The sequence below is a fragment of the Strix uralensis genome, chromosome 4 (assembly GCF_047716275.1).
Source record: "Strix uralensis isolate ZFMK-TIS-50842 chromosome 4, bStrUra1, whole genome shotgun sequence".
Classification (NCBI taxonomy): domain Eukaryota; kingdom Metazoa; phylum Chordata; class Aves; order Strigiformes; family Strigidae; genus Strix; species Strix uralensis.
Window position 1 is genome coordinate 67252320 of NC_133975.1, and position 26504 is coordinate 67278823.

The 26504-nt window shown below is 40.1% G+C and overlaps 1 protein-coding gene across 1 annotated transcript in view; it reads left to right on the plus strand.

The window, feature by feature from the left end:
- The first annotated feature begins 4 nt into the window (after window positions 1-4).
- WRN (WRN RecQ like helicase) overlaps window positions 5-26504 on the plus strand; it is a 47694-nt gene continuing 21194 nt past the window's right edge. The window contains 21 exon segments of the mRNA XM_074867094.1: window positions 5-156; window positions 1156-1410; window positions 2075-2183; window positions 4101-4216; window positions 5147-5292; window positions 8083-8231; window positions 10493-10642; window positions 12536-12608; window positions 13567-13681; window positions 14257-14668; window positions 15336-15416; window positions 16675-16816; window positions 18039-18114; window positions 19123-19190; window positions 19560-19668; window positions 21363-21431; window positions 21961-22043; window positions 23185-23291; window positions 24039-24226; window positions 25131-25308; window positions 25898-26079. Coding sequence (XP_074723195.1) covers window positions 2097-2183; window positions 4101-4216; window positions 5147-5292; window positions 8083-8231; window positions 10493-10642; window positions 12536-12608; window positions 13567-13681; window positions 14257-14668; window positions 15336-15416; window positions 16675-16816; window positions 18039-18114; window positions 19123-19190; window positions 19560-19668; window positions 21363-21431; window positions 21961-22043; window positions 23185-23291; window positions 24039-24226; window positions 25131-25308; window positions 25898-26079 — 2531 coding nt within the window. The 5' untranslated portion in view covers window positions 5-156; window positions 1156-1410; window positions 2075-2096.

Consider the following 26504-nt stretch of genomic DNA (forward strand, 5'->3'; position numbering starts at 1 on the left):
ATTAATTGTGCGACGCCTCGTGACGCTGAAGGTGTGAGCCGCCGGTGTTCTGGAGCTTGGTGTTCGCCGAGCCGAGGTTGTGCTGGGCCAGCCCCGGACCGGCGGTCCCTGGGGGGCGGCTGAGGGCTCCCAGCCGCCGCCTGTACCCGCCGCACGGTGGGGCCCGGGAGGAGGCCGGAGCGCCGGCGTGGGGGTGGAACGGGCGGAGGTGGACGGCGTCTCGCTGCCGGTCCCGGCCTCCTGCGGGCACCTCCCGCGCCCTTGGGATGCCGGGGCATTCCTGCCCTGCGGTACCGGGAGGCGGGGGTGAAGGCGGGGTGGCTTCCCGGGGTGAAGCTGCCCCCCGTGAGGGGGTTCCTGCTGGGGGGGTGGGCTGGGGGTGCTCACTTCTGCTCAGAGGTGAGGGGCGATGAGGCTGCCTTTTTCCCATGAAGAAGTGAGGCGTTTTGTCGCCTGTGTGAAGACTTTGCTGCGGCTCTGTGTCTGCTGCCGGTTGTCCCGAAGGGACCCGTGTTAGCTTGGAGCAGGTCTTGTCGTTGGTTGGCAGCTGCCCATGCAATGCTTAGTGCTCACGAGTTCAGGTTCTTGCTTTAACGCTGGAAAGGTGGGTGATGACCCCGTGAGCACCTCGTGTGGTGTAGTTACCAAAGGCACTCTTCAACTCTGTTTTTTGGAAAATGTGTTGCTAGAGCTGTGGGGTGGGTGCTACAGGGTGTCCTTTTATTGTTTCTCACCTCTCTGCTGCTTTCTTTTGTTTGCAGCAACTGCAGCTCCCAGGAACAGAGCGGCTTTACTTAAGCCATCTTCCTAGTGGCTATTTTGTGACCGTTTTAGTATTCAAATACTTTTTGAAGTTGTCTTTAAGGTGGTGGTTTGTTATGCTGCTGCATAAGTGGACAGATAACCAAGGGAGAAATTCTGCCTAGTCTAGATAGTCAATCAAAAGGTGTTTTTGAATACTGAAGAACTGAAACAGCGCTATTTGCCTAGGATTTGTACTTCCTAGTTGGTGAGGAAGTGTAACTGAAAAGCATGTTCTTACTAAGACAGCAGTGGCCTGATTTTGTTGTTAAAGTGTATTGAGGACCTGGGGACTAGTGGGAAGAAGCAGGATAAGAAACTTCTCCTATGTGAACTGTTTTGCTCCATCTCCAGGAGGATTTCTAAATCACATTAGAAGCAGTCCAGGGAGAAGCTGGAACACTTTCTCCAGTCATCGTTTGCTCACAACTAGAAAATTCTGCTCCACTTCCCTGAAAGAAAACGCCAGTCATCAGGGCTGAAAATCTGCTGTTTTGGACAGTGTGTCTTCCTAACTTAAATCTCTTCTAACTTCTCTGTGGAATGCGTTCCCATTCCAGGGGATGCACCCTCCTTCCTGATGTCCTGGAAATAGGCTGCCTCTGCTTGGTGAGCTCATTTTGTTTGAATCCAGGGCTGGTAAATTCATAAGTAACAACAGCCAGTCTGCACCAGAAAGCGTAGCAGCATGTGCCTAATTTGGCTTTAGTGTGCCCTAGAAATTTGGCATGTTTTTTCTTATCTTGGTTGTGGGCTCACAGCCCTGAGGCCCTGTGCAGGCCTTGGGGCAATGTTTGTGAGTCTAGTAGTTCTTGGTTTTAATTTTTCTGACTGCATTTGTCAGTAAATGCAGCTGACTGCTTTTAAGATAGGTGGCTGGTTCCTATGCTGTTATCTAAAACACCAGATAAATTTGTCTCATTAATGAGGGCTGTGTTGCCTAGAGATGGCAGTAGGTATACTCGTCTGTTCTGAGTCACTGATCTCCATAAAAACTAGACTGAACTTTTTTCCCAGAAGGACTTCAAGAGGTTTTCCTATATGTTTTTTTCTTGGTTTTCTTACTGAGATGTAAACAAGAATATAATGCCTAAAGCTTTTCCGCCGCTTAATGCGGGCAACTCTGTAAATATTGGTTCTTGTGCACAAAGCATTTTAAATTCAAGGTAGTGATCTTTCTTAACCTTCTTCTGGCCTGATGGTAACAGCTTGTCTTTGTACAAATTATTGACTATTCTCGGGTTTTGTTCTTTTTTTAATTGAAATGTAACAGAAATGTGCGGAAAACGAACAAAATGGATGTGCTAACTACTAGTCTGCAGAATAAATATCCACAGTGGATGCTTACACAAAACCAAGAGGGAGCTTTGGGTGATAAAAAGGTATGTCATTGCATGGGAGAATTTTAGTTGGTTGCAAGCTGCATAATTAAACAATATTGGACGACATGTTTTGAGTTAGACCTGTGCCTCTGATATTTGTGAATATTTACTGCTGTTTTGTCCTATGAACTGTAATTAAGTTTAGGTACTCTCGTGTTCTTTCTGGTTGGATTAGCTTGTTGAAGTATCTTTTTTTTTTTTTAATTAAAATATCGTGCATCGACCAAAGGCTGTTGCTGTTACCTCTGTAGAAATTTCTTCCAGATAATCTTGAATGTTGGTGACAAAAGCACCGAAGTAGAAGGGAGCTTTTGGTGCTTTGTTCACCCAGTATTGTGAACATTTTCATCTATGTAATTTGAGAGCTTGAGTTGTAGCCTGACAGGGGAATTTGTTCTGGTAAGGCCCTCCACCTTTCTGTGTTTGCATGTATTCAGTATTTCAGAAAGTTTTGCAACTCAGAGGTATCAGAAGAATTAATTGATCATCAAGATTATGTCAATTTCTGGTGTTCCAAAAATGTTAATGTGTCTTTGGATGGTTTTTTGAATATCTGAGCAATTTTAGTATAAAATTTCCTGCTAGAAGGGACCTCCATCCATAACATCTGAAACTGCTTTAACAATTACAAAACTAATTAATGAGAGAAAAGCAGACAATCCAGTTCAGCAATTTTCTTTCTATAAAGTAGGAGTAAAGAATTAGTAGCATGGATTAAAAAAAAATGTCAGTTAAAACCAACATGACTTATATTTGCTGTGGTACAGCCTGTGTACTGCAGCACCCTGCCTCAACAAGCTCTTTGAGGAGGGTTTTGATTAAACTTTCACCATCAACCAGAGGAAATGTGGTGGTGTGCAACCATAAAGTAAGCAGTATTTTTGTTTGTTTCAGAATCTCCCCCTTCCAGGCAACTTACTATTTCTGAAATGGTATTAAAACCTGGTTTTTGTATTGTGGCCTCTTTAGACTGACAAGATTGTTTTGTTTTTCAAGTGTGTGATACTTAACCCTATTTGCAATTACCAGCATTGTAGCTTGCTTGCATATTTTTAACCAAACTGAAGGTTTTTCAGGCAGGGTGATGTAACTTGCAGTTCAAGTAAATTTATCAGTCAATAACTTTCAGTAAATATGCTTTTGAAAAGGGGAAAAAAATGCTAACTAGTGTTACATTTCGCCTTACCTTTGTGCTTAAAACTTCAATTTGTAAACCAGTATTCATCAGCTGATGGAGGGTATTGGTCCTTTTAAATATTGCACATAGCTTTGAATCAATGGAGTTTACTTAGACCTTTGAAGTTGTTCACACGTCATATCTGGCAGGGTTAAGTGAAGTAGACTGGCTGAAATGTGGGATGAAGGAAATGGGGAAAGAGCTGTTTCAGTACAGCTGTATGCAGTAGAGATACATCAGAGGGTTTTAGCCTGACCAGATTTGAATGACTTGAGAAATGATTCAACAAATTACTGTCCATTTTTTAATATCTTTTCTCCTCAAATTTGAGGCATGCAAGTGTGGTACAGCATTTGAAGTTGAGAGGCTTTTGACACTCAAAAATGGATGTTTTCCCTCGCCTTGTTCTTGGAAAGCTACTGCATCTCTTTGGCGGGAAGACTCCAACTAAATTAAATTGAGCTGAAAACTCAGCCTCCATGATTTCAGCGTTTGGAGCGTTCAGAGTTAAACAAAGAAACTGGGGCATGAACCAGAATGTTTTTATTAAGGAGGGGGTGTCACGCTATTAGTTGACAGTGACACAGGCCCTGTGTGTGGAGCGCAGTTCTGCTGCAAGGTTTCAGTAACTACCGGTGCCAGCCTTGCTGGGGTACAGCTTTGAAGTCTCATGCAGCATTTGCAGTGCTGATGTGTCTCTGTGGCTGGTAACAGCGCTTCTTCCAAATGTTGTTTGACAGAAGTCCACTGTTCAGAGGAGCGTTTTGGAAGATGGGCTGCCATTCCTAGAGTTCTGCGGCTCTGTTGTTTACAGCTACGAAGCCAGTGACTGTTCCCTTATCTCAGAAGATATAAGGTAATAGCCCTTACTCTTTTTTTTTTCTTTTTGAAAAGGACTTGGCTCTTCTCTCTGTCTCTTTCTGGCTGATTGTGCATTTGGTGTGTCCAGAGGTCAACAGTTCAGCCAGAGAAAACATCTGGTCACGTTTGCTGTCTTATTATGCATGGCAAATGTGTTATACTGGTTGCAAGCACAAACTGAACCTATTTCTCATGATGGTGAATTATCCCTGTGAGAGAGATCCTTGGTTTGTCTACAGTGTGTGGTGGTTTAAAAACACCTCTTTGTGCTATGCAGTTAATAGTTTCCCATTTGGTCTTTTTATGGGAGATGCCATCGCTGAACCTTGCAGTCACTTTAAGCAGAAGCAGTAAAGGCTTGAATGCAAGTCCTTTGCCTTTTGCGGTATGAGTAATTCCATGAACTTCAGTGACTTCACGGGGAAGTATGAGCTGTAAGAAATCAAGCATATGTGTTAGTTCATAACTGGAGACTGTATATTGGAAGAAAAGGTAGTAAATTCATTATGCAAATAGATCATTTTTTTTACCCCCTTTTTGCATAGCACAGCTCATATTACTGGGGAAAGAAAATCTGTACAAAACTTCCGGTGCAGTGGGGTAGATAAAGAACAAACTTTCAAGGGAATATAAACTATCCCATCACCTTTTGTACCTGACTATTCCCTGAGGCTTGCTATCCTACTGCTTGCATTCAGTAAGACCTGCTAAGGTTTGAAGGGTTTCTTGTAGCTTTTGGAACCAGCAGGAATTTCACCTCCTTACGGTCTTGATTTTAAAATGTTTTTTGTGTCTTGTACGTGTGAAAGGAAACATGCACTGGCTGAGATTCTCTTAATCATCTTTATGTAAGATGACTTAAGCCTGATATTTTAAATACTGGTAGAAGAACAGTTAAATGTGAAGAATATGCATTTCTTTTCAGGCAGAGTTTATCAGATGGGGCTGCCATTGGATTTGATATGGAATGGCCACCATCATATACTAAAGGGAAAATGGCAAAAATAGCTGTAATCCAGATATGTGTAACTGAGGAGAAATGTTACTTGTTTCATATCTCTTCAATGGCAGGTACTGTACTTTCTCCCTTCTTATTAAGGCATGAGTTGCCCTCTGTTTCTTGTGATTAAGTTTGAACTTAACCCTTGATCAATAGTTGATATTTCATACTATGTTGGATAGTAGAAATCTGTTTTTCTCCCCTTTCCCACCTCTAATAAATGCATTTCTTCTTTGAGTATTGCCTATACATATCAACGGGATCTTAGCCTAAGTCTTGCCACGTGTGCTGACATACAGCGTTTTGCATTCTGAACAGAGCAAAAGAATCTTGAGGATTATTTTTCTCTGACAAATAATATTTTAATTCAGTTTTAAAAATTTTAATTCCCTGCTCATACAATGAGCTTTCTGTTTAGCACCAAAATAAACAACAGACCTAAATTTAGCAGGCTGTGTTTCTTTTTAATTTGGCTTCAATAACAAAAACCCTCAAAAATGGTGGTCGTTGTGCTGTTCATTCCTAATACCTGCATTTTGTGACACTGGTTTTCAGGAAGAATACTGGATACCTGGTGTGAAGCAGCTATGGGGAGAGAAGGGGGTGTACTCAGCAGAGTCTGAATTCATTATGGATGTGAATAAAAGCTTCCAAATAGGAATGAGGGAAGGAGGCTGCAATTTTATAACCTTTGGTTTGAATGTTAGATTGAAACTATGCCTGTGAGATGTCTCTGATTTCCCTGGGGTATGCATGCTGAGGTATAATAGCGATAATTTTAATGTTGGTGTTCAATCCTTTGTCATTTATAGCAAATGGGGTGGAAAATTTAATTGCTGGCGGCTATTCAATCTGGGAGGCAGAAAGGTACAAGTGCACAAAAGAAAAAGATTTGAGGAAAGGAAGCTAAGGGAAGAAGAGGCCTAAAGAGCTGAAATGCTTTTGATTCTGAAAGTGAAGATGTTTGTGTGTTGACGCTGAGTACAGTTGCATGTGGGCTACTGTGTGTTACAGCAGATGATGATGTTTCCTCCCGAATAATTTTCTAAAATTTCTGTTCTTGCCAATGGGAGATGCATTTTGAACTGAGACGTCAACCTTTTTACAGGGACCACAGCCAATTTCTGCTTATTATGCAGAATACATTTGATCTACAGAAATGCAGATGTTGGCAGAATTAGTTAGGTGCATAAGATCTAGCTTTTTTTTGTGACAAAGAAATAATGCTTCTTTCTGAAGGAGGAAGAGTGGAGAGTTCTTGGACTTTGTATGAAGGACCAAAATTACATGTAGTTATTGGGAAGATTCTTGATAATTTTCCATTTCTTCCTTTTTTTTTTTCCCTTGTAGACTTCTAAGAAAATGTGGCCTGTTTCTCAGATTGTAGCCTCTGTATAGTCTTGAACTCAGATTTTTTTTTTTTTAGTTCGTACGGTTACTTTTCTAGAAATGAGGTGGTGGAAATGGAGCACAAGTACTCTACTGGGAAGGTCCCATCCTTGAAGGTTTTCTTGATGATATTCTTAAGTGAAAATCACTTGTTCAGTAAATCAGCTACATGTTGGAGGCTTTTATTCAGCTCGCCTATATTTATCTCCTCTGCAGACAATTCTTCATATTGTGTTATGGCTGAGGTACTTTGGCAATGTTGTACTTTGTCTCCATCTTACAGCACCAGGCTACTACAATTCTGTGAATTTTTAACAGTAGTTTTCTAATGCTTTGAATTGGACCCGCAACTTCACGGTCCACAACACAGCTGGTAGTGGCTGTAGTTGCAAAAGTGTCTGTATAATGTGTAGCCATAAAAGTGTGGAGATAGTTGTGTAAAAATAAAATCAGTGATGCAAAGTGCTTATTGAAGTATATACCTGTTACAGTAGTGAAAACATGAAATTTTTCAGAACCAAGGCAGATAAGAAGTTCTATGTGTTTGTAGGTGCTAGAATTATACTTGAGGCTAATTTAGGGTGTCCAGCTGTGGGTTCCTGAAGGTATGTATTTAAATAAGATGCTCTGAATTTTAAATGTAAACACACCAGGGAGAAAAAGGCTGCTTTTGTTCAAGTATAAAGTGTCTGTGGCTGTTCCCTTCTGTAGAAAACCAGATAATGAAAGCTGCATGCTTTTATTCAGTCCTGTAAACTTGAAAATATCTTTTGATCCAGGATTGCTGTGCCATCAGTTTGGGATAAATCAAAATATAATACTTAGCATCTGTGTATATCCTTGAATATTTTTTCTTACTTACAAGACTGACTTGTCTGGGCTTGGTGGAAGATCTGGTTGGCAAATTCTGTTTTCCAGATGCTATTGTTGGATAAGCCTGGTGTGTGTTAGCACCGAGTATGCCTCCACAGAATCGGTTTTCCTGGTGATTTCCCATGTGTACAGTTTAAACTGTTTCCCGGGAATATGAAATAGCAAAAACTGGGAAGGAATAATGTGAAAAATAGTGAAATAATGCTGCATTTGGTTTCATGAGTGCCCAATTCTGAGAATTAAAATACATTTTTCAGTTAGAAGTTGGCGGCTTCTTACGTGATTTTAATGATCAGTAAGACAAATGAAATAAGGCTGTTGAATTTTTTTTACTTGAATTGTTTTCAGATACAGAGTAAATTCGTGTATTTCAAGTATTTAATTCCTGTTTGTCTAGAGATGATACATTACAATCTATTGGTGTTTCCAATTGTCCCAGATTATTAACAGTCACATAAACAGAGCAACTTTGGGGGACTTTTCCTCTAAAAGCACAGGGTTTTGCCAATGGCCTTTGTGCTGGGATTTTGTCATTTCTATTAGGCTTTCTGGCATCTTCCAGTATTTAGTTTCTCATGTTTGGGCTTAATCTATTTTAGGTTTTCCCAAGGGACTCAAAAGACTGCTTGAAGATGAAACAATTAAAAAGGTTGGCGTAGGAATTGAGGGAGATCAATGGAAGCTGATGAGTGACTTTGAAATCAAACTGAAGAGCTTTGTGGAGCTGGCTGACGTTGCTAATGAGAAAGTAAAACTTAAAACCTTTTTGTTGTGGGAGGGAATCTTGTTATTCTGCTATGCGAAAGGAGGCTTCCTTGTCTTCATAGGAGTTCAATTCTGATAGCAAACATTCTGTATTGTAACTTATTTTTAAAAATATGTTCAGAAAGAACTCTCAAAGTCTGCAGAATAAGTACTGGTTTTCAGTGAGCCAGTTCTTAATGAACATTTGTCCCCTTTCAGGTCTGTTTGCCTTTTGCATTTACAAGGTATGGCTTTTTAATTCAGCCACAGATGCATTTACTTTACTTCTTGATGATGAAAATTCCCAAATTGTGTCGTCAGAATTCTGCTGGCGATGGTGTACTTGTTCCAGCAATGGCTGAAGCTTTTGAAATAAGGTGCAAGAAATGCTGTGGAGGCAGTGAAGGACTGATGCCTGTTTGAAGGGAGGTAGCCTTGCTACCATGGCTTGCTTAGTGCTGAAAGGAAGCATCAAAGTCTTCCCTGAAGTCTTTCATGCGGAGGTGTTTCCACATGATCTTGAGCCATAGAAATATCTCTGTTTCCATGACTGAAGTTGGTGTTGCCTCTGCTGTCATGTGGGTGCTGTTGCCAGCACCTGATGACCCACTGTTTAGAAGTGGTATTGCATTTGGCACACCCTGAATTTCAGTTTAGTTGGATTTTGGTTAGATATCACTTGATATAAGGAGATATGTGCTGTCTTATTAGGGAAGAGAGCAAAAGGTTCATTACCTTCCAAATCATCCTGCCACTCTTTTTTTGTGCCATGTCCCTTAAAGCTTTTCTGTCTTTGTATATGCAAGGCTTTTCCTTACCTGTACTCAGTCTGTCCATGCACTTCTCTTTCCTTCTGTGCATTTTTTTGTTTGTTTGGTAGGATAATAGGAACAATTGTAGTTTCCTGGTGGAGGACAGAGATTTATGCCCAGATATAATACTACTTATACCTTTTTCTGTTCTGTGCTTTATGTACCCTGCATAATTAAATCACAGTGGGGGAGACGGGAGCATGATATATCATCAGCATTTGGGGCAGTGCTCTCCATATGAGCCACCCTGAAGTTTCAGTTCCTAGTAGGTTGGAAGTTGTACAAATTAAACTGTTTTGCTTAAGCAATAGAAGGAGCTATTTCTTCTAAGGGTTGGAGTTTCCTCAGTTCACCCCCCCTTTTTTTTTTAATCCCAGCATCCGACTCCAGGATAATTTGTTATGAAGATGAGCAATGTGATCTCTGATAGCAGCTTTAAAGTCTTCTGCTAAAGAGAAAACCAAAAATAAACTTAAAAGTGAAGCTTGAGAGAACAAAGAATAGGGTTACATATAATGGCACAATGCAGGGGGGAGGTCTGGGGGAACCTAAAATGAACAGTGGGTAGAGTTTTTTTTATACCGGATTTAAGAAGATGAGCTGATAATGCTGCACTATTGCTGTTAGGCTTGTCAGTTCTGCATGTTTTGCAAGTGCTTGCAAGTTGGAATAGCAGAAGGCTGTGCCTCTGAGTCCTGAATCCATGGGGTCTGAAGGAAAGTTTCCCAAACTGGCCATTAAGACAATAGCATGTAGCAACTGTGATTGATGAATACAATTATAAAAACAATTGAAAACAGCAGTGTGGTAGGGTGGCTTCTAAAGACTTATTATGAACTGCTTCCCAGCACACTGAACGAACAGTGGTTAGCATAGTCTGTAACTGCGCTCTTTTGCTTGTGCGTGGTTTCAGACTTGCAAAAGATGACAAAAAACTTACAGGCAGAATTTAATATTCCTGTATTTGTACTAAGTAAATTCCTCGTGTTTGACATCAAGAGCCTCTAATTAGAAAGGCAAATAATAGGAAAAATCCTGGAGGAGAGAAGGTTGCTGTTTAAGTCTACAGCTTTGATTTTTATCAACCCAGACACTACACTGTACAGATATTTCCTATTTTTGGTAATATGGCAATACCATCTCGCATTGTGTGAACTCATCTGGCCCTAATGCCATCTTTCCAGCTTGACAATGGAGGGTTCTCCTCTAACAATGCAGTTTCAAGGCAGGGAAGTACAACTTTTGAATGGCCATGCTACCTTTTAATGTGATGAGAGCGGAATTAGGCCAGACAAACAGTCACTGCTTTGAGAAACTAATTTGTTCTGACTAACCCAGAGTTCTTTGCTTCTAACAAGGGATTAAGTACACTTTGCCACTTCTAGGAATACATTCTGCTAGGTCTAGTTGCTTTCCCCTTTAAACAAGTCCTCTTTTTTTTTTCTTTCCCCAGCTCAAGTGTAAGGAAATATGGAGTCTGAATGGTCTGGTGAAACACCTTTTTGGCAAGCAGCTTTTGAAGGATAAGTCCGTCCGCTGTAGTAACTGGGAAGAGTTTCCACTCAATGAGGACCAAAAATTGTATGCAGCCACAGATGCTTATGTACGTACAAGAATTCCACCCATATTCATAAATTCCTTCTCTCATGTGCTGTTGGCTGCTGGTTTTAATGCCTTTCTGCTACAGAACATAATGAATGTAGGAAGACTCTGAGCTCCACTGTGGATATGGAATGCTTAAAGGTGGAAGTGCCACCGAGTAGGTTTCTGTCCAATTCCTTGTCTGTCTTAAATTTTTTTAAACTTCATTGTTCATCTAGAGCTTCATAATGTCTTCTCTGTTGTTGAAGATAGTACTGCTTGTACCTGACTCTGTAATGTGTGTTGTTGGTGAGATCACTTGAAGAGGATATTGTGGTGAACATTTCACATAGAAAATTGAATGTAGATGGGAGAAGGCAACATACCTTTCCACAGCAACCTTGAGCCTCCCATGAGTTCCTTACCTCTTAATATTTCATGGTGTTGCAAGATTTGCCTTTTTATTGAAGTCTACTCATGAAGCAGAGCTCCTGGAAGTTCTGCAATCCAGATGTGCCAAGTCTGCCTGAGGAGTATCTGTATTTGGACTCACTTCAAGTTGTCACCTCAGGGAAGTGAGTTTTGATGGAGCAATCAGGTGAATTTTATATCTGTATGGAGTAAACCCAGATCGTTGCAGCGTGACTATCCTGTGTAGGTGTAACATGGCTGTTGTGTATTGAAGTACAGTAATCGCTTACAGAAGTGAAGTGGGTAATTATTTTTTTCTTCCCTTTTCTGCAGGTATTAACTGTAGCTTGTTAGCACTTCTGGATGTGTCTTCTAATGGTATTTTGGTCATCTTTCTTGAGCTGCTTAAGAACCAAAACCCTTCTAAATATAATATGAGAGAGAAAATTAATAAGCAACTTTGAAGAAAGACAACCTCCAGTGGCTAATACAGCAGAACCAGTATGGATTACCAGGAAGAGTAATTTAGTTGCATATGAGTTTTTGTAGCTCTGTAGAAGTCTCTGCTTTTTCACCATTTTGAAAAGAGTGTAGTTTTTCTACACTTCTGTGAAGGGTTTCACCAATATGCTGCTGGGTACTGCCTGCTTCCTGGGAGAAAAGTGTTCTTTATGGTAGCAAAACAAAATCCCCTCAGGCTTTTATTTCTGTGATAAAGCTAGATAGAGGAAGGGAAGTAAGGCAGTGGTTTCTGTTTTCTGACTCAGGCAACATTGCATATTTTCTAGTTTAGGTAAATGTTAAACTCTGGAGGGTTTAGCACCTGTTAAGACCCAAACCAATAAGGACAGGAGCTCTGTTTTTGGTGCCTGGTGCAGCTGCTGTAGCCAGCTTTTTCCAGGCAATGCCTGTTTGTTGCTATGTTCTGTTCACCTGGCCTGCCTTTTGGACTCTCACAGGAAAGCATGAGGGACTAACTTGTTTCTTTCTGCTTCCTCTTTAAGATGTTTTGGTTAACATGTGTGGCCTAATTAGCACATTCCTAGCTTTAGGCTGAATTTTCCTGTTAGAACTTATTATTCATATCAAGGGAAATATTAAGCACACAGAATCTATATTAGTAGGTTCATAGCTATTCTCTTGGAGCACTACATAAAATCTGAATGAGGTGGAGCAGATGGTGAGACTTGGAGATATCTTATTTGCAGCTTACTTTATAAGGTAACCATGCTGGGATCTGTGTAAGAGTATCCACTGCAACGTGGACCCCAAGTCAGGACTTTGCCTTTTGTGGAGCGTTCTGTAAAAGGTAATCTGGTTGTGATGAGCAATGCAGTAAGGCAGACCATTGACGGTTGTACAGCATGGGCCAACAACTCGGAATTTGATGTTCACAATTTATTCGTGCCATGGTTTGAATTAAATCTTGGTTTTTTTGTTTATTGTCTAAGATGATGTTTCTCTGCAGAGTACTGAGTACTAATTTTTTTCCTTTCTTTTGCAGGCTGGCTTAATCATTTATCAAAAACTGAAAGATATGAACAACAGTGACCAGAAATTATTTTGTGTAAGAAGAGGTAAATTATACATTCAAGTATGAGGAATTTATTCAATGTACATATGAATATTCTATTTCCCAACAGGTTTTTTCATAGTATCTCTGTTTCAGGATTGTCTGGATTCTTGGTGATTAGAGATTGCTTCTAGAGGGAGCAGACTGTAAAGGCTCTTAGATGACCTGCATTACCATACTGTGTAACTATTTTCCATAGTAATGTAGGAATGCAGTCTTGGTATGTAGTTTGTTTCTGCTGTATACAGAAATGGTAAGAACTCCTGCTGTCATTCCAGTTTGTTTATGGAAACACTTCAGCGAGTTAATTTCAATTCTGCTGATGCAGGGACAAAAATCTAGTTTAAGAAATAAGACTACAAAAAAATACATGTTATGAAGTTATGCTTTTCTTGAGGTGTACAAATAGGACCCAAATTTTTTAGAGCAGCTTAGCATTATTTACTTGATTAGAAAAGTGATTCTAAAATCTTAGGTTTTGTTCAGTTCCGTGCTTCATCAGGAAACCTAAGTATTGCATGTAGCCTATCGTTGAAAAAGAGGCAGGAGGGAAGTTTGTTTCCTTTTTGCACTGGCTGAATTTTAATTTTCTATCAAAGACAGAAGTGGCAGTACTATCCCTTTAATATGAAGTGCCATTTTTTGGCTTTGGTTTAGTCAGCCTATGTGTGTTAGCAGGTCTCTTATGGAAGCTGGAGAGTATACTGGGGAAGGATCACTTCGTAATGGTCCTGTTCTGTATCCTTTTTCCATGAGCACATGTAACGCACCACTGGAAGAGATGCAGTGCTGAAGTACATGGAGGCTTGGCCTGAGTCCATGTACTTGGTTTTTAAGCACTAGAAAACACTATCTTATCAGCTGTAGATCTTGTAGAAATGCAGTTACTTGAATGGAACTTATTTATGTATAGATGTTAGACCTCAATTATTGTGAAATAACTCTGATGGCACTTCCTGTAGATGACATGATGTCAGAGGGTGTGAAAGAGTGCTTGACTTCACTAGCTGAAGAGATAAAGGACCTGGCTTCTCACATCCCTGACTCTTTTGGACAACTTGAAAATTTGCCGGACAGGTTAGTTTTTTGCCAGCCTGTCTCTACTTTACCTGTAAGATCAGTGTTCTGGTTTTGATCCCTGAGGTTCCATGCAACAGAATATATGTGTGTTAACAGCAATCTGTCACTTGTGTGTCCTTTTCCAAGAAAAGAAAGCACAGTACACTCAATGGGAAAATACTGGTTTTATACATAGGAATATAGGTTTTAACTGGTCTAATTGCAGTGGGTTTGACACTGAACTTTGCTGCATCTGTTTCTTGCTGAAATGCACAGTGAGACCTTCTTTCATAAATACTTAGGACTCTTGCATGACTAACTGCTAGAAGTCTGGACTCTTGATACAAGTGTGGGAGCAATATCACAGTGTTTTTGGAGAGTCTTTATAGATTTTCTTCAGTGTAAAGAAATTTAATTTTATTCTCACAGAAGTGGAATGCCAATAGCATATGAGTGAGCCTATGTGTGAAGTTTTGGACAAACGTTATCTGAAGAAACAGGCTACTTTACAATCCTCAGTTCTCCTTGTGGCTGAGATGTATGTAGTAACTGCCTTTATCATTTTGGTTGAGCTTTCTTGTTTTACCTTCTAGGGCTGCAGAAATAATAGCTGACATATCGCAGAATGTAAATGCCTTAAGAAGCACACTGTTTGGTTCAGGTTCCCCTTCTGTACTGGAGAGGAGCTGTGGCACAACTCCAACAAATGTTGAAGCAGAGTCAGCAAATGTTGTAGCACAAAAAGTTGAAATGCCTGAATTTGCTAAACAACTTGAAGGTGACTTCAACATCTGCTCTGATGCTACGCTAGCTGCCCTTTGTGAAGGTGATGATAATGAAGAGGCAGAGAGAGGTGACACTGTTGTGGAAGATAGAGCTGCAGCAGCCAGCTCTAAGGACAGAGCAGATGGAGATGACTTCATGTCGCTAGACATTACTGAGCAAGAACTTCAGATCTTGGAACATCAGGCTGCAGAAGAATTGGTCAACAAAACTGTGCCTGAGGTAATAAGGAAAGTCCTTGTTAATCATGGACACTCAGCAGAGGAAGTGATCTCATCCTTAATTTCCCCCAAGAATTGAAAGTTCTGTTCCTGAGAGAATATTAAGGTGGGCTGGAAGAAGGGCTCAGTCTAGAAAATATTTGTGGAGGTAGTCAAGCACTGAGCTGCTTTTCAGTTGTGGTTGGAAGGATTAGTACTGAATACAGAAGCTCCAGATAGTCTCAATAGTTTTCCTCTTTCAGTTGCTAATATGTTATCAAAGAATTTCTTGCTGTATGGGAACAAATTCTGCACTTGAACATCTCCAAGTTGGTCATGAATAAAAAGCAGATCTTTTTCTAAGGGATCTGTAAATAGCAGTCCTTCTAGTGACTGCTGAATATGAATTGATGCCTCCTAAATCAGATTATAATTTCCTTATGTTCCAAGTGTTTCACACATCTGGTGATACTACTGTTTTTGTCTCTTACTACAGGGCCTTGTCTGTTCTAATATTTCTTTCAGATTTTTTTAATGGGTACACTTCAGAGCTGAATGTTGAGCTTAGTTATTTTTGGTAAGAAGTAAAAGCATACAGAGAAGTGGTTTATAGTATGTACAGGAGGTTGAAAGGTGATGAGAGAAACAGAAATAATTTTGCTGTTAACAAGAAAATCTTTTATTTTTAGGAGGCATGCTCCACAGACAACGAACAAAATATTTCCTCTGTCATTGAAAGTGATGAAGAACTGGAAATGGAGATGCTTAAAGTGAGTACTTCAGGCTTTTGGTTTTTCTTTTTTTTTGCTAATGATGATGCTCTTGGGTCACAGTGGAGTGTAGTGTAGTTGAGGGGAGGGAATATGAAGCAAGACGGTGTTGCTTACAGAAGGTGGACAGAAGACATGAATGTGTGGATACCTAAAGGATACAATTTACTAGTGTTAGACTTTGAATATCACTTGCATCCTACTGCATCTTTACTATGCCAGCTTGGACTTGATCCATCCACTTATTGAATTTGTGTAGGTTCTAATTTATAAACCGATCTGCTCCAGGTGTCTTGCATCAAACCCTTGTCCAAGGGGTTGAGCCGACAGGGTTGGGTTGTGTGCCGCAGGTGCTGCTAACCTGGGCTGTAGCTCAAATTGCTTTGTAGCCATGTTTTGCAGGCCTCTTAAAGTGGTTTTACTGGTGTAACTTTTGTTTCCTGAAAAGATTTAGATGTTGAGTCTTATTTTTCTTTGTTGGCTTTTTTACTGATACACAAGAGCATGCTATATGTATTTCAACTCAAGTGACTGAGCATTTCTGCCAGAGCAGTCACAAGTGTTTGTGTGCTTCTACACATGAGAAGGTTAAGTGTGTTGCTTCTACCTCAGTAGGAAGCAAGACTCAAAGCTCTGGGAAAAGAGTTGAATTTTCATCTAGGGAAGGACCGGGTCTCTTCTGGATGGTTCTCAGTACTGCATGTCAATACTCTATAAATACAATTTTGGTTGAAAAAGTTAACTTGAGTACAAAAGGTTTAGTTAGTGTTACTCTGTGTACCGTGTTTTGGAAACAATGAATGTAATGTGACATTGGGATCCCATCCTTCCTGTCTCTGTTTTTTGTGACTGGCATCTTAAGTCACTTCTCAGTGAAACTTGTGCCTTCATCTAGTTGAAAGTAAAGAAACAAAAAACAACAACAAAAAAACCCCCCAAACCAACCAAACAAAAAAACCCCAAACCCAACTGTTAGTTTTATTGAATAACAGATTTTAATGTCTTCAAGATTTCAAAGACTCTTTTGCAAAGAAGAAACAAAAGCTGTTGTAATGGTACCCAGGAAATGGCTCCTGGAATTTGAATGCTACTGGTAAAGTAGTTTGACCACTGTGCTTTTCTGTGCTGTGTGCCAATAGATCTAAGTGTTATGCATTAAGTAGATCAAAATTCAAGTGTCCCAATATCATATTACCTCAGACATGCATTGTATCTACCTTTTCATGTTCTGAAATAATTTTTTCTCCTGATTTCTCAGTCTTTAGAAAATGTGGATGATTCCAAAGGAGTTTTAACTGAAATAGAGTCCAGTAAATCCAGGAGAACTCCTGACACAGAATTGACCATTGCACCAGATGGTGATGAAGATGAAGGTATTGAAGAGGAAGAAGAATGTTTGGGTACGTTTTAAATCATAGTGCATGATTAAATAAGAAAAGATCCACTATCTACAGAAGGAAACGAGGAAGCACGGTGACGTTTTGTGCTTGGTTTCTCAAAGCAGAAGGTTAAAGATAAGCTAGGTTTTGAAAGAAGTACTTGTCTGTGTGTCAGGATGAAAATTTAAAGGTGTCCTTGGCAAAGCGTGGTTGACTTCTGCCATGATCAGTAGACATCATGTATGCTTAATGGGAGTACAGCTGATCTGGGTATGTGAAGGTCATGCGGAATTGAGGGGACTTATTCAGAACACAGCAGAGGGGAAGATGGTACCTCCACTGCATGCTTTTGTTTTGTTGTTCCACTAGTGCTGCTTTGTGGTACATTTCTTAAGAGATTCTGGCTTGGGGGTGATCTTGACCTAATGCTTTGGAGGCAAATCAAATGGGGACAAGAGGCTGAAACCTGAGGTGAAATACACCTTGGCTTGTTTGGACCCGTCACTGTGTGAAGGCTTCCTTCCCTGGTTTTGTAAGTTAGACTGTGGACTTTGTCACTGAAAGTAACAGCATCAGTCAGGAGAAGACCTGCTTTCTTCTTCCAAGCAGAATGTGGGTGCTAGATAGGGATGGATGAGTTAATTGTTTCTTTGTTCAGTTCATCTCTTTAAACAATGGCCACACAGACTGTTACAGGGAATGGGGTGCTTGCCCAAGCAGACAAAAACTAGGTGGAAATCTCATGCTTTCTACTGCTGAATATTAATTATAAATTTCAGCAAAAATCTTGAATATGTTTCTTCAGTGTTCACAGCAAGATCAGGATCCCCTTGTATGTCATTTTTAGACCATGACTTTCTTAGCAACTTGCAGTGTCAGGTATTGATTAGTGTAACTTTAGTAGGGTCTTTAAAGGCATGCCTAATAAAACATCTCTAGTACCTCGTCTGAACATGTTCCAAATAATGCAGCTATGCATTACTGTACCTATTGCTTTATCTCATTAATCGGGACGTGTTCTCTTCATCATGCAGGGTCTCTGAGGAGCCTGTTTCCTGTTTTAATCCTTTATTCTAGCCTGTAAATATCTCTAGAGATTGGTGTCTCTCTTTTCACTGGAGTTGCCCAAATCCTAGGCCCTGCTCATCACTAACCATGAGCAGACTGTTGTTTGTCAAGACAGTGCTTTGTCTCTTTAAAATTTAATCACAGATGAGGTTTTGTCTCCTCTCTCTCACTGAAGATCCATTGCTGCCAGTACCTACTGAAAGCCACGTCACATGTCTGAAGACATATTTTGGGCATTCTTCTTTTAAACCGTAAGTATATTTTCTGTTAAAATGTATGCTCTAGGATTCATTTTCTTTCCCTTCTTTCAACTTAGTGATTTTTTTAAGTAGTAATAAAAAAACCATCCAACAGACCTGTGCAAAATCACTAGGAAAAGAAAAGCAGCCTTTGCCACAACAAGATGTCAAAATAAATCTTGTGGATCATTAACTACAATACTGTACTCTCAAACTAGTGGATGAGTTTCTTGACTCTTCTGATGGCATACCACCTGTGGTTGAAGCTTTATTGTATTAGGTGTAGTTCAGGTGTTTTAAACAGCAAGCAACAAACTGCACAGATACTATTCTCTGTATGATAAACTGCCTGAGTCTGGTTATACTTTGTTATGTGTCTCTAAGGAGGGACAGGCTTTTGTCTATCTAGTGTGGCATAATCTCAGTGTAGTATGTGCTTATGTACTTGAGCAGTGCTGTTACAGTTCTTAAGCTCAATGAGAATGGGGTGAAATCTTCCTGGAAGACTGGTGGTGGAATGCTTTCTGTGTGAGACACAGCCTAAGAGCAACACTTGAAGGGGAAGCTGGTTTTGCTCAGTTAAAATATTTGGTAAACTTTTGGAAATGGGAGTGGGGGGATTTTTTAATTGACTGCAGTTATGTATACTTGTGAGACCACAGAAGGATGAAAATGCTTTAGCAAAATCAAGGTCCTGTTTAGAATCTCTTGAATTGAAGGTAACTAGTTTTCACAGTGTTTGTGGATCAGTTATTAATGTATCTGAGACATGGTTTGTTTTGTGATCTTCTGTGAATGACTGCATCAATTGTTGCTTGCCTTTAGTCCTGTTAGAGATCCCCACTGTAACACTGGTGGGACTACCAGCAGCAGTTGGAGTGGTTGCTGCGTGCAAAGACAACACCCTAAGGCAGCCAGAAGGGTTTCTTTAACTAGAAATTCAACTGAATATGCAGTTTGACAAAATTTACATGTTGTGTGGTGGCAGAAATAAAATATTCCCCTTGGTTTATTTTAAAGGGTCCAGTGGAAAGTGATCAATTCTGTTTTAGAAGACAGAAGAGATAATCTTGTTGTCATGGCAACTGGTAGGTTACCTTTACATCCTAAGAAGTAGCAAAAACTCTTTTTCATTTTTGGGGAGAGTAGGACTCAAACTTGGAGACTGTCCGTGTGGCTCATATGAGCAGGGTGCCGTGATTGAGACTGCGTAAGTCTGAGCTAGCTATGCTGGCTATTTGTTTTTCTGTCACAGCCTTTGTCACTGACCTTGGTGTAGAAAGGGCTATCAAATGAATGCTGACCATGTTTATCTTGCACCTTTGTTCCTCTGCTAGCAGAATAAACATACTTTTTTTTTTTTTAGGGCTCAACAAGGTGTTAGAATTGTCTTCCATAGCTGTATGTTATAGCTGCTTAGAAAGCATGATGTTTCACTTCTGCCTTTTTTCTTTAAGGGTATGGAAAAAGCTTGTGCTACCAGTTTCCTCCTGTTTACACTGGATATACAGGAATTGTCATCTGTCCTCTTATCTCCTTGATGGAGGACCAGGTGCTGCAGCTGACGTAAGTAACACGGTAGTAACAAGCTGCTGCTGTATTGCCTGTGGAAACCCACGGATTCTGCATGTAGCATTTCTTGGTGTTTAAGGTTGCAGTTTTGTACAGCAAGCTGTTTGTGTGTTAGCTGGAAAGCATATGTTTCTTGAGGAACACATAAACCATGTAAATAGTCTAAGATGACTGCATTTGCTGATTACATGAACTGTAGGCTGAATTAGGAAATGATCTATGGTAGTGGGTGGTTCCTGAAGGTGGATCCTCCTCAAGTATTTCTGGATTCACAGGCCCTTTTTGTGTAGACCAAACTGATGGGGGAGTTTCACAGACTGTTTCAGCCTGTGAGAGTTATTTCAAAATTTGGTAGGGCTTTCTTTGGGTCTGAGAAGTAACATCTGAACAACGTACAGCTGGCAGCTGTAGGCCAGTCAGATCAAAGTTATGGCACAGACTTTTAAGACGGACAGTGTAGTAGGTCTCCTAACACCTGGCCTTTTCACTTCTTAAAAGGTCTGACAGGGGAACTAGGGAGTGACTGAATCATTCTTACATGAGCCAGTTATAGGTGTTGTCAAGATAAATCTCTTTGATTTTAATATCTGATAATGCTTTCTCTTCATGTACTTGCTTTCTGTTATAACAGCTACTCACTTCTGATGTTTTTTCATTTAAGCTGTGGAAATCATGCTGAGTCTAGTTCATTCCCGCCTTGCCTGACTTAGAAAGAACAGGTCTTTTGTGAAAAAGGGGATATGAAGATTTTTTGAAGTAAGGAACATCAATTATGTGTGGTATTTTCTGCTGCACATCATGACTGTGTGCAGTGAATGGCTGGACAGCCTAAGCTGGTTATATAGCCAGCTCCTAGACTGAGTATTAATCAGCAGGGTGTCTATATGAATTCAGCTACTTCTCTGGCTTTTATACGTTTTCCTCAGTGGAAAGGGTTTATTCACTACCTTCTCAGTGGGTCACTCATTCTGAAGGCTTGGGAGACTGAATTTCTACAACCTAATGCATTTCAGTAATTGTCTGTCAGTGTGGGTGCAGTTCTGCCAAGGGCTGAAGCACAGAGGAATAAGGGAGGAGAAGCTATTGAAATGAAGGGCTGTAGTAAATGCAGTAAATAGCCAAGTTAAGAGGACAGGGGTTGCAGGGTCCTGAAAGAGGTCAGATATGAAGTGGCTGAGGTGGTAAGCATAATTATTGAATTTGTCATTAAAAAGCAGCCACCTGATTGGAAATTAGCAGATGCAGCACCAGTAGCTCACAAAAGATTGAAAGGTGAGACAAAAAATTGCAAGCTAGTAAGACTTAGGTCCAAATGTGATGAACTGCATAAGATAATAGCTAAAGAAAATATACTTACCCTATTTTCTTCTTTTGGATTTTTTGTTAGTAAACTTAGCTCTTGCACAAGGAAAATGGTCTTTATTTCTCTGATTCCTTATTGCACTAATCAAGTGTGTGTGTGTTGTGAAGGACAGCTGGAAGGGAAGTGGAAGAGCATTTGGGTGACAGGAATAGCCTCTGACCACTCTTGTTTCTTCAAAAGGTTTTTCCCACAAAGATCTTTGGAAGAAAGTAGCTTTCAGTCTACGCCAGCACTTCATAAAGGAAGTTCAAGCTGCGAGGCCAGAGGCTAAGACAGAAAGCATTGAGAGTAAATCTGTTCATAACTGTGCTTTTTATTTCTGCAGAATGTCAGAGATTCCAGCTTGCTTGCTTGGTTCGGCTCAGTCAAAAAACATCAAAGAATGCATCAAAGCGTGAGTCTTAGCTAAGCTTTGTGGGACTTCAGGGTCTGATGTAGCTGTATTTTAGAGGTAGGATGTCTCCCTGATCTTTTGTTGCTGAAACTCTAGGTTCTGGCCCAGACCTGGAACCTGGCAGTCGGTGTTATTACTTGCATTCACCCAGGCTGAGTGTGTGGGAGGCGATAGCTACCCTCTTGTGTCCTCTGAGGAGATGGGGCTTGTTGACTCAGCTTTATGTTGTGCTTTATACGTGATTTTACATAGGTCTTAGACCTGTATTTGTCACCAAGTCATCACAATGGTCCCTCTTGTTCTAAAGGCTAATAAATCTGTGCTGTTTTTCCTTTTCTTGTAACGCTGCATACTGCCTTGCTTTCTTACTGTTGTGGAATGCTCTCTATAGTCTTTACTTCCTCCTGTTCCCTATCCAGAAGTCTGCACTTGTTCTCACTTATATCTTCTAGACTGTTGTGGTTTTGTTTCATTTGGTTGAACTGTCAGGTTTTTCCTTCTGTGACAGTATATTTTCTTGATGTTTCAGGGGTCAGTACAGAGTCATATATATGACTCCAGAGTTCTGTTCGGGGAACTTAGAGTTACTTCAGGATCTTGACCAAACTATTGGTAAGTTTGGGATAAGGTTGTAGATGAGTTGTCAGGCAGCTAAAATCGGTAATTACGTTTAAACCTTTTTTTAATGCTTGAACACTTTTCACCGATTTCTTACCACTGGTGAGCTCAGAAGCTAGTGTAGTGATTGACAATAAAAGGTGTCAGAAGATCTTGTCATTGATGAAAAAAGATCATATGTGAATAGTGTCTTTAGTGTGTTCTTGGCATGGGAATGTTAAACAGGTTACTGGGAAAAGAGGTGCTAAAACACTGATCCTTAAATCACAGAAAGTGAAATGTATATCACTAAATATTTTAGCCTTTTAAGTATTCTAAGCTCTCTGATCTTTCTCAGAATGTAACAGTGAAATTGTGTTTTGAAACACTGTAGTGGATCTTAAACTCTCTTTTCATGATGCAGCTGATGCATCTCTTACAGTAGGGTAAATTCAAGGCATGTTCATGCACATAATTTTTTTCTTGCTAAGGAACTGAGTTTTTAGTGCTGTAGGCAGGGAGAAGATCAGCCAGCTGAACTTTTGGAGTCCTGAGAAACTGTATGCTTGGTTTCTCTGACAATCAAGGCACTTTGAACATGCAGATTAGAATGGCATATCTGTACTCAAGTTGAGGGTGTTCTCTGATGCAAAAAATGTAAGGTTATTTGCCAGGGGCATCGTTAACCCCTCTCCCCTTGTATTTTTCTGGAGTTTCACTTATCTTTTCAGTGAAGACCTGAGACACTCAGGCTTTGTTTTACAATCCAGAAATAAAGCTAATGACATATAATCAGTATTTGTGACTATTATTAAGGAAGTCTGGGAAGCAGTGTGTGGGAAAAGGTCCTGTCAGAGGTAGCTCAAGTTTTGACCCATTGTGAGCAATGTTGGAGATTTGGAGCTGGGAGAAAGAAGCAGACATGGGTGGGTGGGGAGTCTGTAAAACCTTTTGGGCCTTTTTACAAAAGAGGCCGTTAGAAAAATGAGTTTGGGGAGTTGGTACAGCAGAACATGTTCTAGAAATAAAGATTTAAGCAGACTGCTGGTGCCTTCTCAGGAAAGCTTGAAGTTGAGCAGAATTGGGTGTTTGTGTTTAGTCACCTCCCATGTTGGTTTGTGTTAACGTGTCTGTGCTGTGGTATTGTGCCCACCAGGTATTACCCTCATAGCTGTTGATGAAGCTCACTGCATTTCCGAGTGGGGCCATGACTTCCGACATTCCTTTAGAAGTTTAGGCTCATTAAAGAAGGCTCTGCCATCGGTGAGGTTTTGATATGTTTGATTTCCAGTATAAGACAAGGGTACTATCTCATTTTATGGTAGTCTGAAATATCAGTCTTTTGGTGTTGCTCTTCGGGTGTACTTACCGTGCTGTTTTGGAGTTTATGCAGTCCCTGTCAGTGATTGAGTTTTGTGGGTTTTTTTCCAAATGCTTAAATGGATGGTATTCTGAATGTGGGCTACCAGAAGCTTCTGAAAATTAAATTACTTGGTTGGATCCTTATGCTGTAGAAGATGATGTCCCTAAGTTTCTGGATTAATATTGAGGGACTACATTTTTTTTTTTTAACTGGCTGGTTGAGTGGCTTGCAAGAAGAAGGAACTCTGATTTCTAGGCACTCCTCAAGCATTTATCACATAAGCTTGAAAATTTGTACCTGAACTTTACATGCTGCTCTTGGAAGTTTTGTCCTATGCTCTCTAAATTTAGCCAACCACATCAGAAAAATCATTGGAGATTCGTTGAAGATGTAACTAAAGCAAGCACGCAATCAGGAAAAAAACATGTTTTTCAACAGTGTTCTGTCCCTGTCTACTCTCCTGAATAATGTAGACCAAAGCTCTAGGAAATGAAGTATTAATTATGTTTTTCAAATAAGTTAGCTGATCCAGTGATCATAAACAGATTAAGGTGCCTGTTTACATGCTATTTCAGTTTTGACTCATGATTTTTTTGGTTACATATCAGTGAGAGTTCTCAGACTTTTTCTTCTACTTTTCATTGCAGGTTCCCATTGTTGCTTTAACTGCAACTGCAAGTCCATCGATTAGAGAAGACATAGTGAATTGTCTGAACTTGAAGAATCCCCAGGTCACATGTACTAATTTTGACAGACCTAACCTGTATTTAGAAGTTGGACGACAAAGTGGAGATATCCTTAGGGATTTGAAGCAGTTCCTTACTAGAGAAGGAAGGTAAGGATTTAAGCCTGTTTTCATTGATCCCTCAGATATACTTCGATGCTTCAGTAGTGTGTACTAAGAATTTGTAGCAGTCTTAAGCTGATTTGATGAGGAGGAGCCTGGGCTTTCTCTGATACCATGGTAGTTGTGTCATGTCCCATGTTGTGCCCACCTCCCTCTCCTGGTTTAAAAAAAGGCTTTTGAGGCAAGGAGCGATGGACTCTTGCTGTTTGCGTGTTGCTAACATAAGGATCTTCAGGATCCTCAGAGGACCTGCTGAATATTTGAATAATGATCATGGTTTGAATAATGATTTGAATTATTTGAATTTGAATAATGATCATGGTTTGGCTGGTGGGTAACTTTCCAAACAGTATTGTACAAAATGTGTGTGAATCAGTTATAAATCTGTGGTAAGATTATTTTTTTGCAAAGCTAATCTGAGCAGGAGAATTGCAGTCATTTTCTGTTAGCAGACCCAGTGGTGTACCCATTCTGGCCCTGGTCTCCTTCTTGCAAGCTACAATGTGTGCCTCTCTAGGAATATAAATTAATTTCTTATTGTTCATTTCTGCCTTGTTACATAAATGTAAACCTTTCAAAAGTGACAGCTGTAAAAGCATATTTCCTGATGACTTTAAGGAAGTTCAGAGACATTAACATGCTGCTTCTACAGAGACCAAAATCATCTGTGTTTTGCAAAGTAAACTTAAGAGCACCAAGTAATTTCCGAGTCCATTCTTCCAAAGGACAGACAATTTGTGTATGAGTGGACCAATTAATCTCTTTCAATTTCTAAATCCCCAAGCAGGTGAACTACTGGAAAAGCTATGTTGTCTTTTTCAACTAAGTTTAGTTGGACTTTTTGCAGAAGGGTGACTTCTTCTGTGACTTTACATGTTGCTATTATTTATAGCAGTTCTGTGTACAAGTTTGAAGGCCCCACTATCATCTACTGCCCTTCAAGAAAGACCACCGAACAGGTTGTGTCTGAATTGATTAAACTCAATGTGACCTGTGGTGCATACCATGCTGGTATGGGAATCAAACAAAGGAGAGACACCCATCACCAGTTCATGAGGGATGAAATTCAGGTATGTAGGAAACTAAGTCCACTTGGTCCTATTTATAATCAGAGTTTCTGTTAGAGGAAAGAATTTGAGAATATCATCATGTGTTCCCCATTTACTGTTTCCAGTTCTGGGCAAAGAAATGGCTGATCTATGCTGACAGTAATAGGATTCCTGGTTCATGTTTCAAATTCCTTTAAGTCTCTTAAAAATGCATAGCATCTGAGGAACATAGTGGTAGCTGGAACAGTATTATTGCAAGTTCTGTGAGCTGCTTTCTTCCTTCTGCAGCTAAGCAGGCAAAGAGTTATCCTGGGACTTCTTGTATTCCTCTTCACAATAGGTTTTGTGCATTATGAGAATAATTGTTTGAAAATACTCTAGTATTTGCCACAAAACATGATTGCTGTCATGTTTATAATCCTGTGCTTTTGACCTGATGAAAATCAGACTTAACAGTACTGTGGAAGTTGAGTGTGAATTTGAAGCCATTGTAATTTAGGTTGGATTTGGAGTCTGTAGCAAAAGGTTGTCACCAAGTGTGTGAGGATTAGTCCAGGCATATTCTTGATGCACGTTTCAAAACATTCAGCATGTGGCTCCTGTTTTGTAGTGTGTTGTGGCTACAGTGGCATTTGGAATGGGCATCAATAAAGCAGATGTCCGGATGATTATTCATTATGGTGCCCCTAAGGAAATGGAATCCTATTATCAAGAAATTGGAAGAGCTGGTCGTGATGGGCTTCCTGCTTCTTGTCACATCTTGTGGACTGTGACAGATTTGACTTTTAACAGGTAAATGACTGAAGACAGCTGCTTTCACATGGATAGCCAAAACATACTGAAAGAAAGAGGAGCAGGGTGGGCTTTGTTGAAAGTGTGATTTATTTTTCGTAATGGTTCCAAGTCCTTTCCTACATATACACAGTATGAAGTATGATACACTTTTTCTAGATGAAGACCAACAAGTGCACCGATGTTAATGAGTTTGTCCTTGTTCCAGTTCTGCTTACTGAAGATGCTTTGCAAGTCAGGCTGTAATAAAACTTGATCACTTGTCTTGTAAATCATCTGACCTGGTTTTAGCCCCGTCTGACCTGGTTTTAGACCCATCATCACCCCTTAAGAGTGTTGATGCTGTAGAATGACTTTTTTCTCTCTACTATCTAAATGTCTAAATAGAGAAATACTTTTCTTTCTTCTGGTGGGGGAGTTCCAGT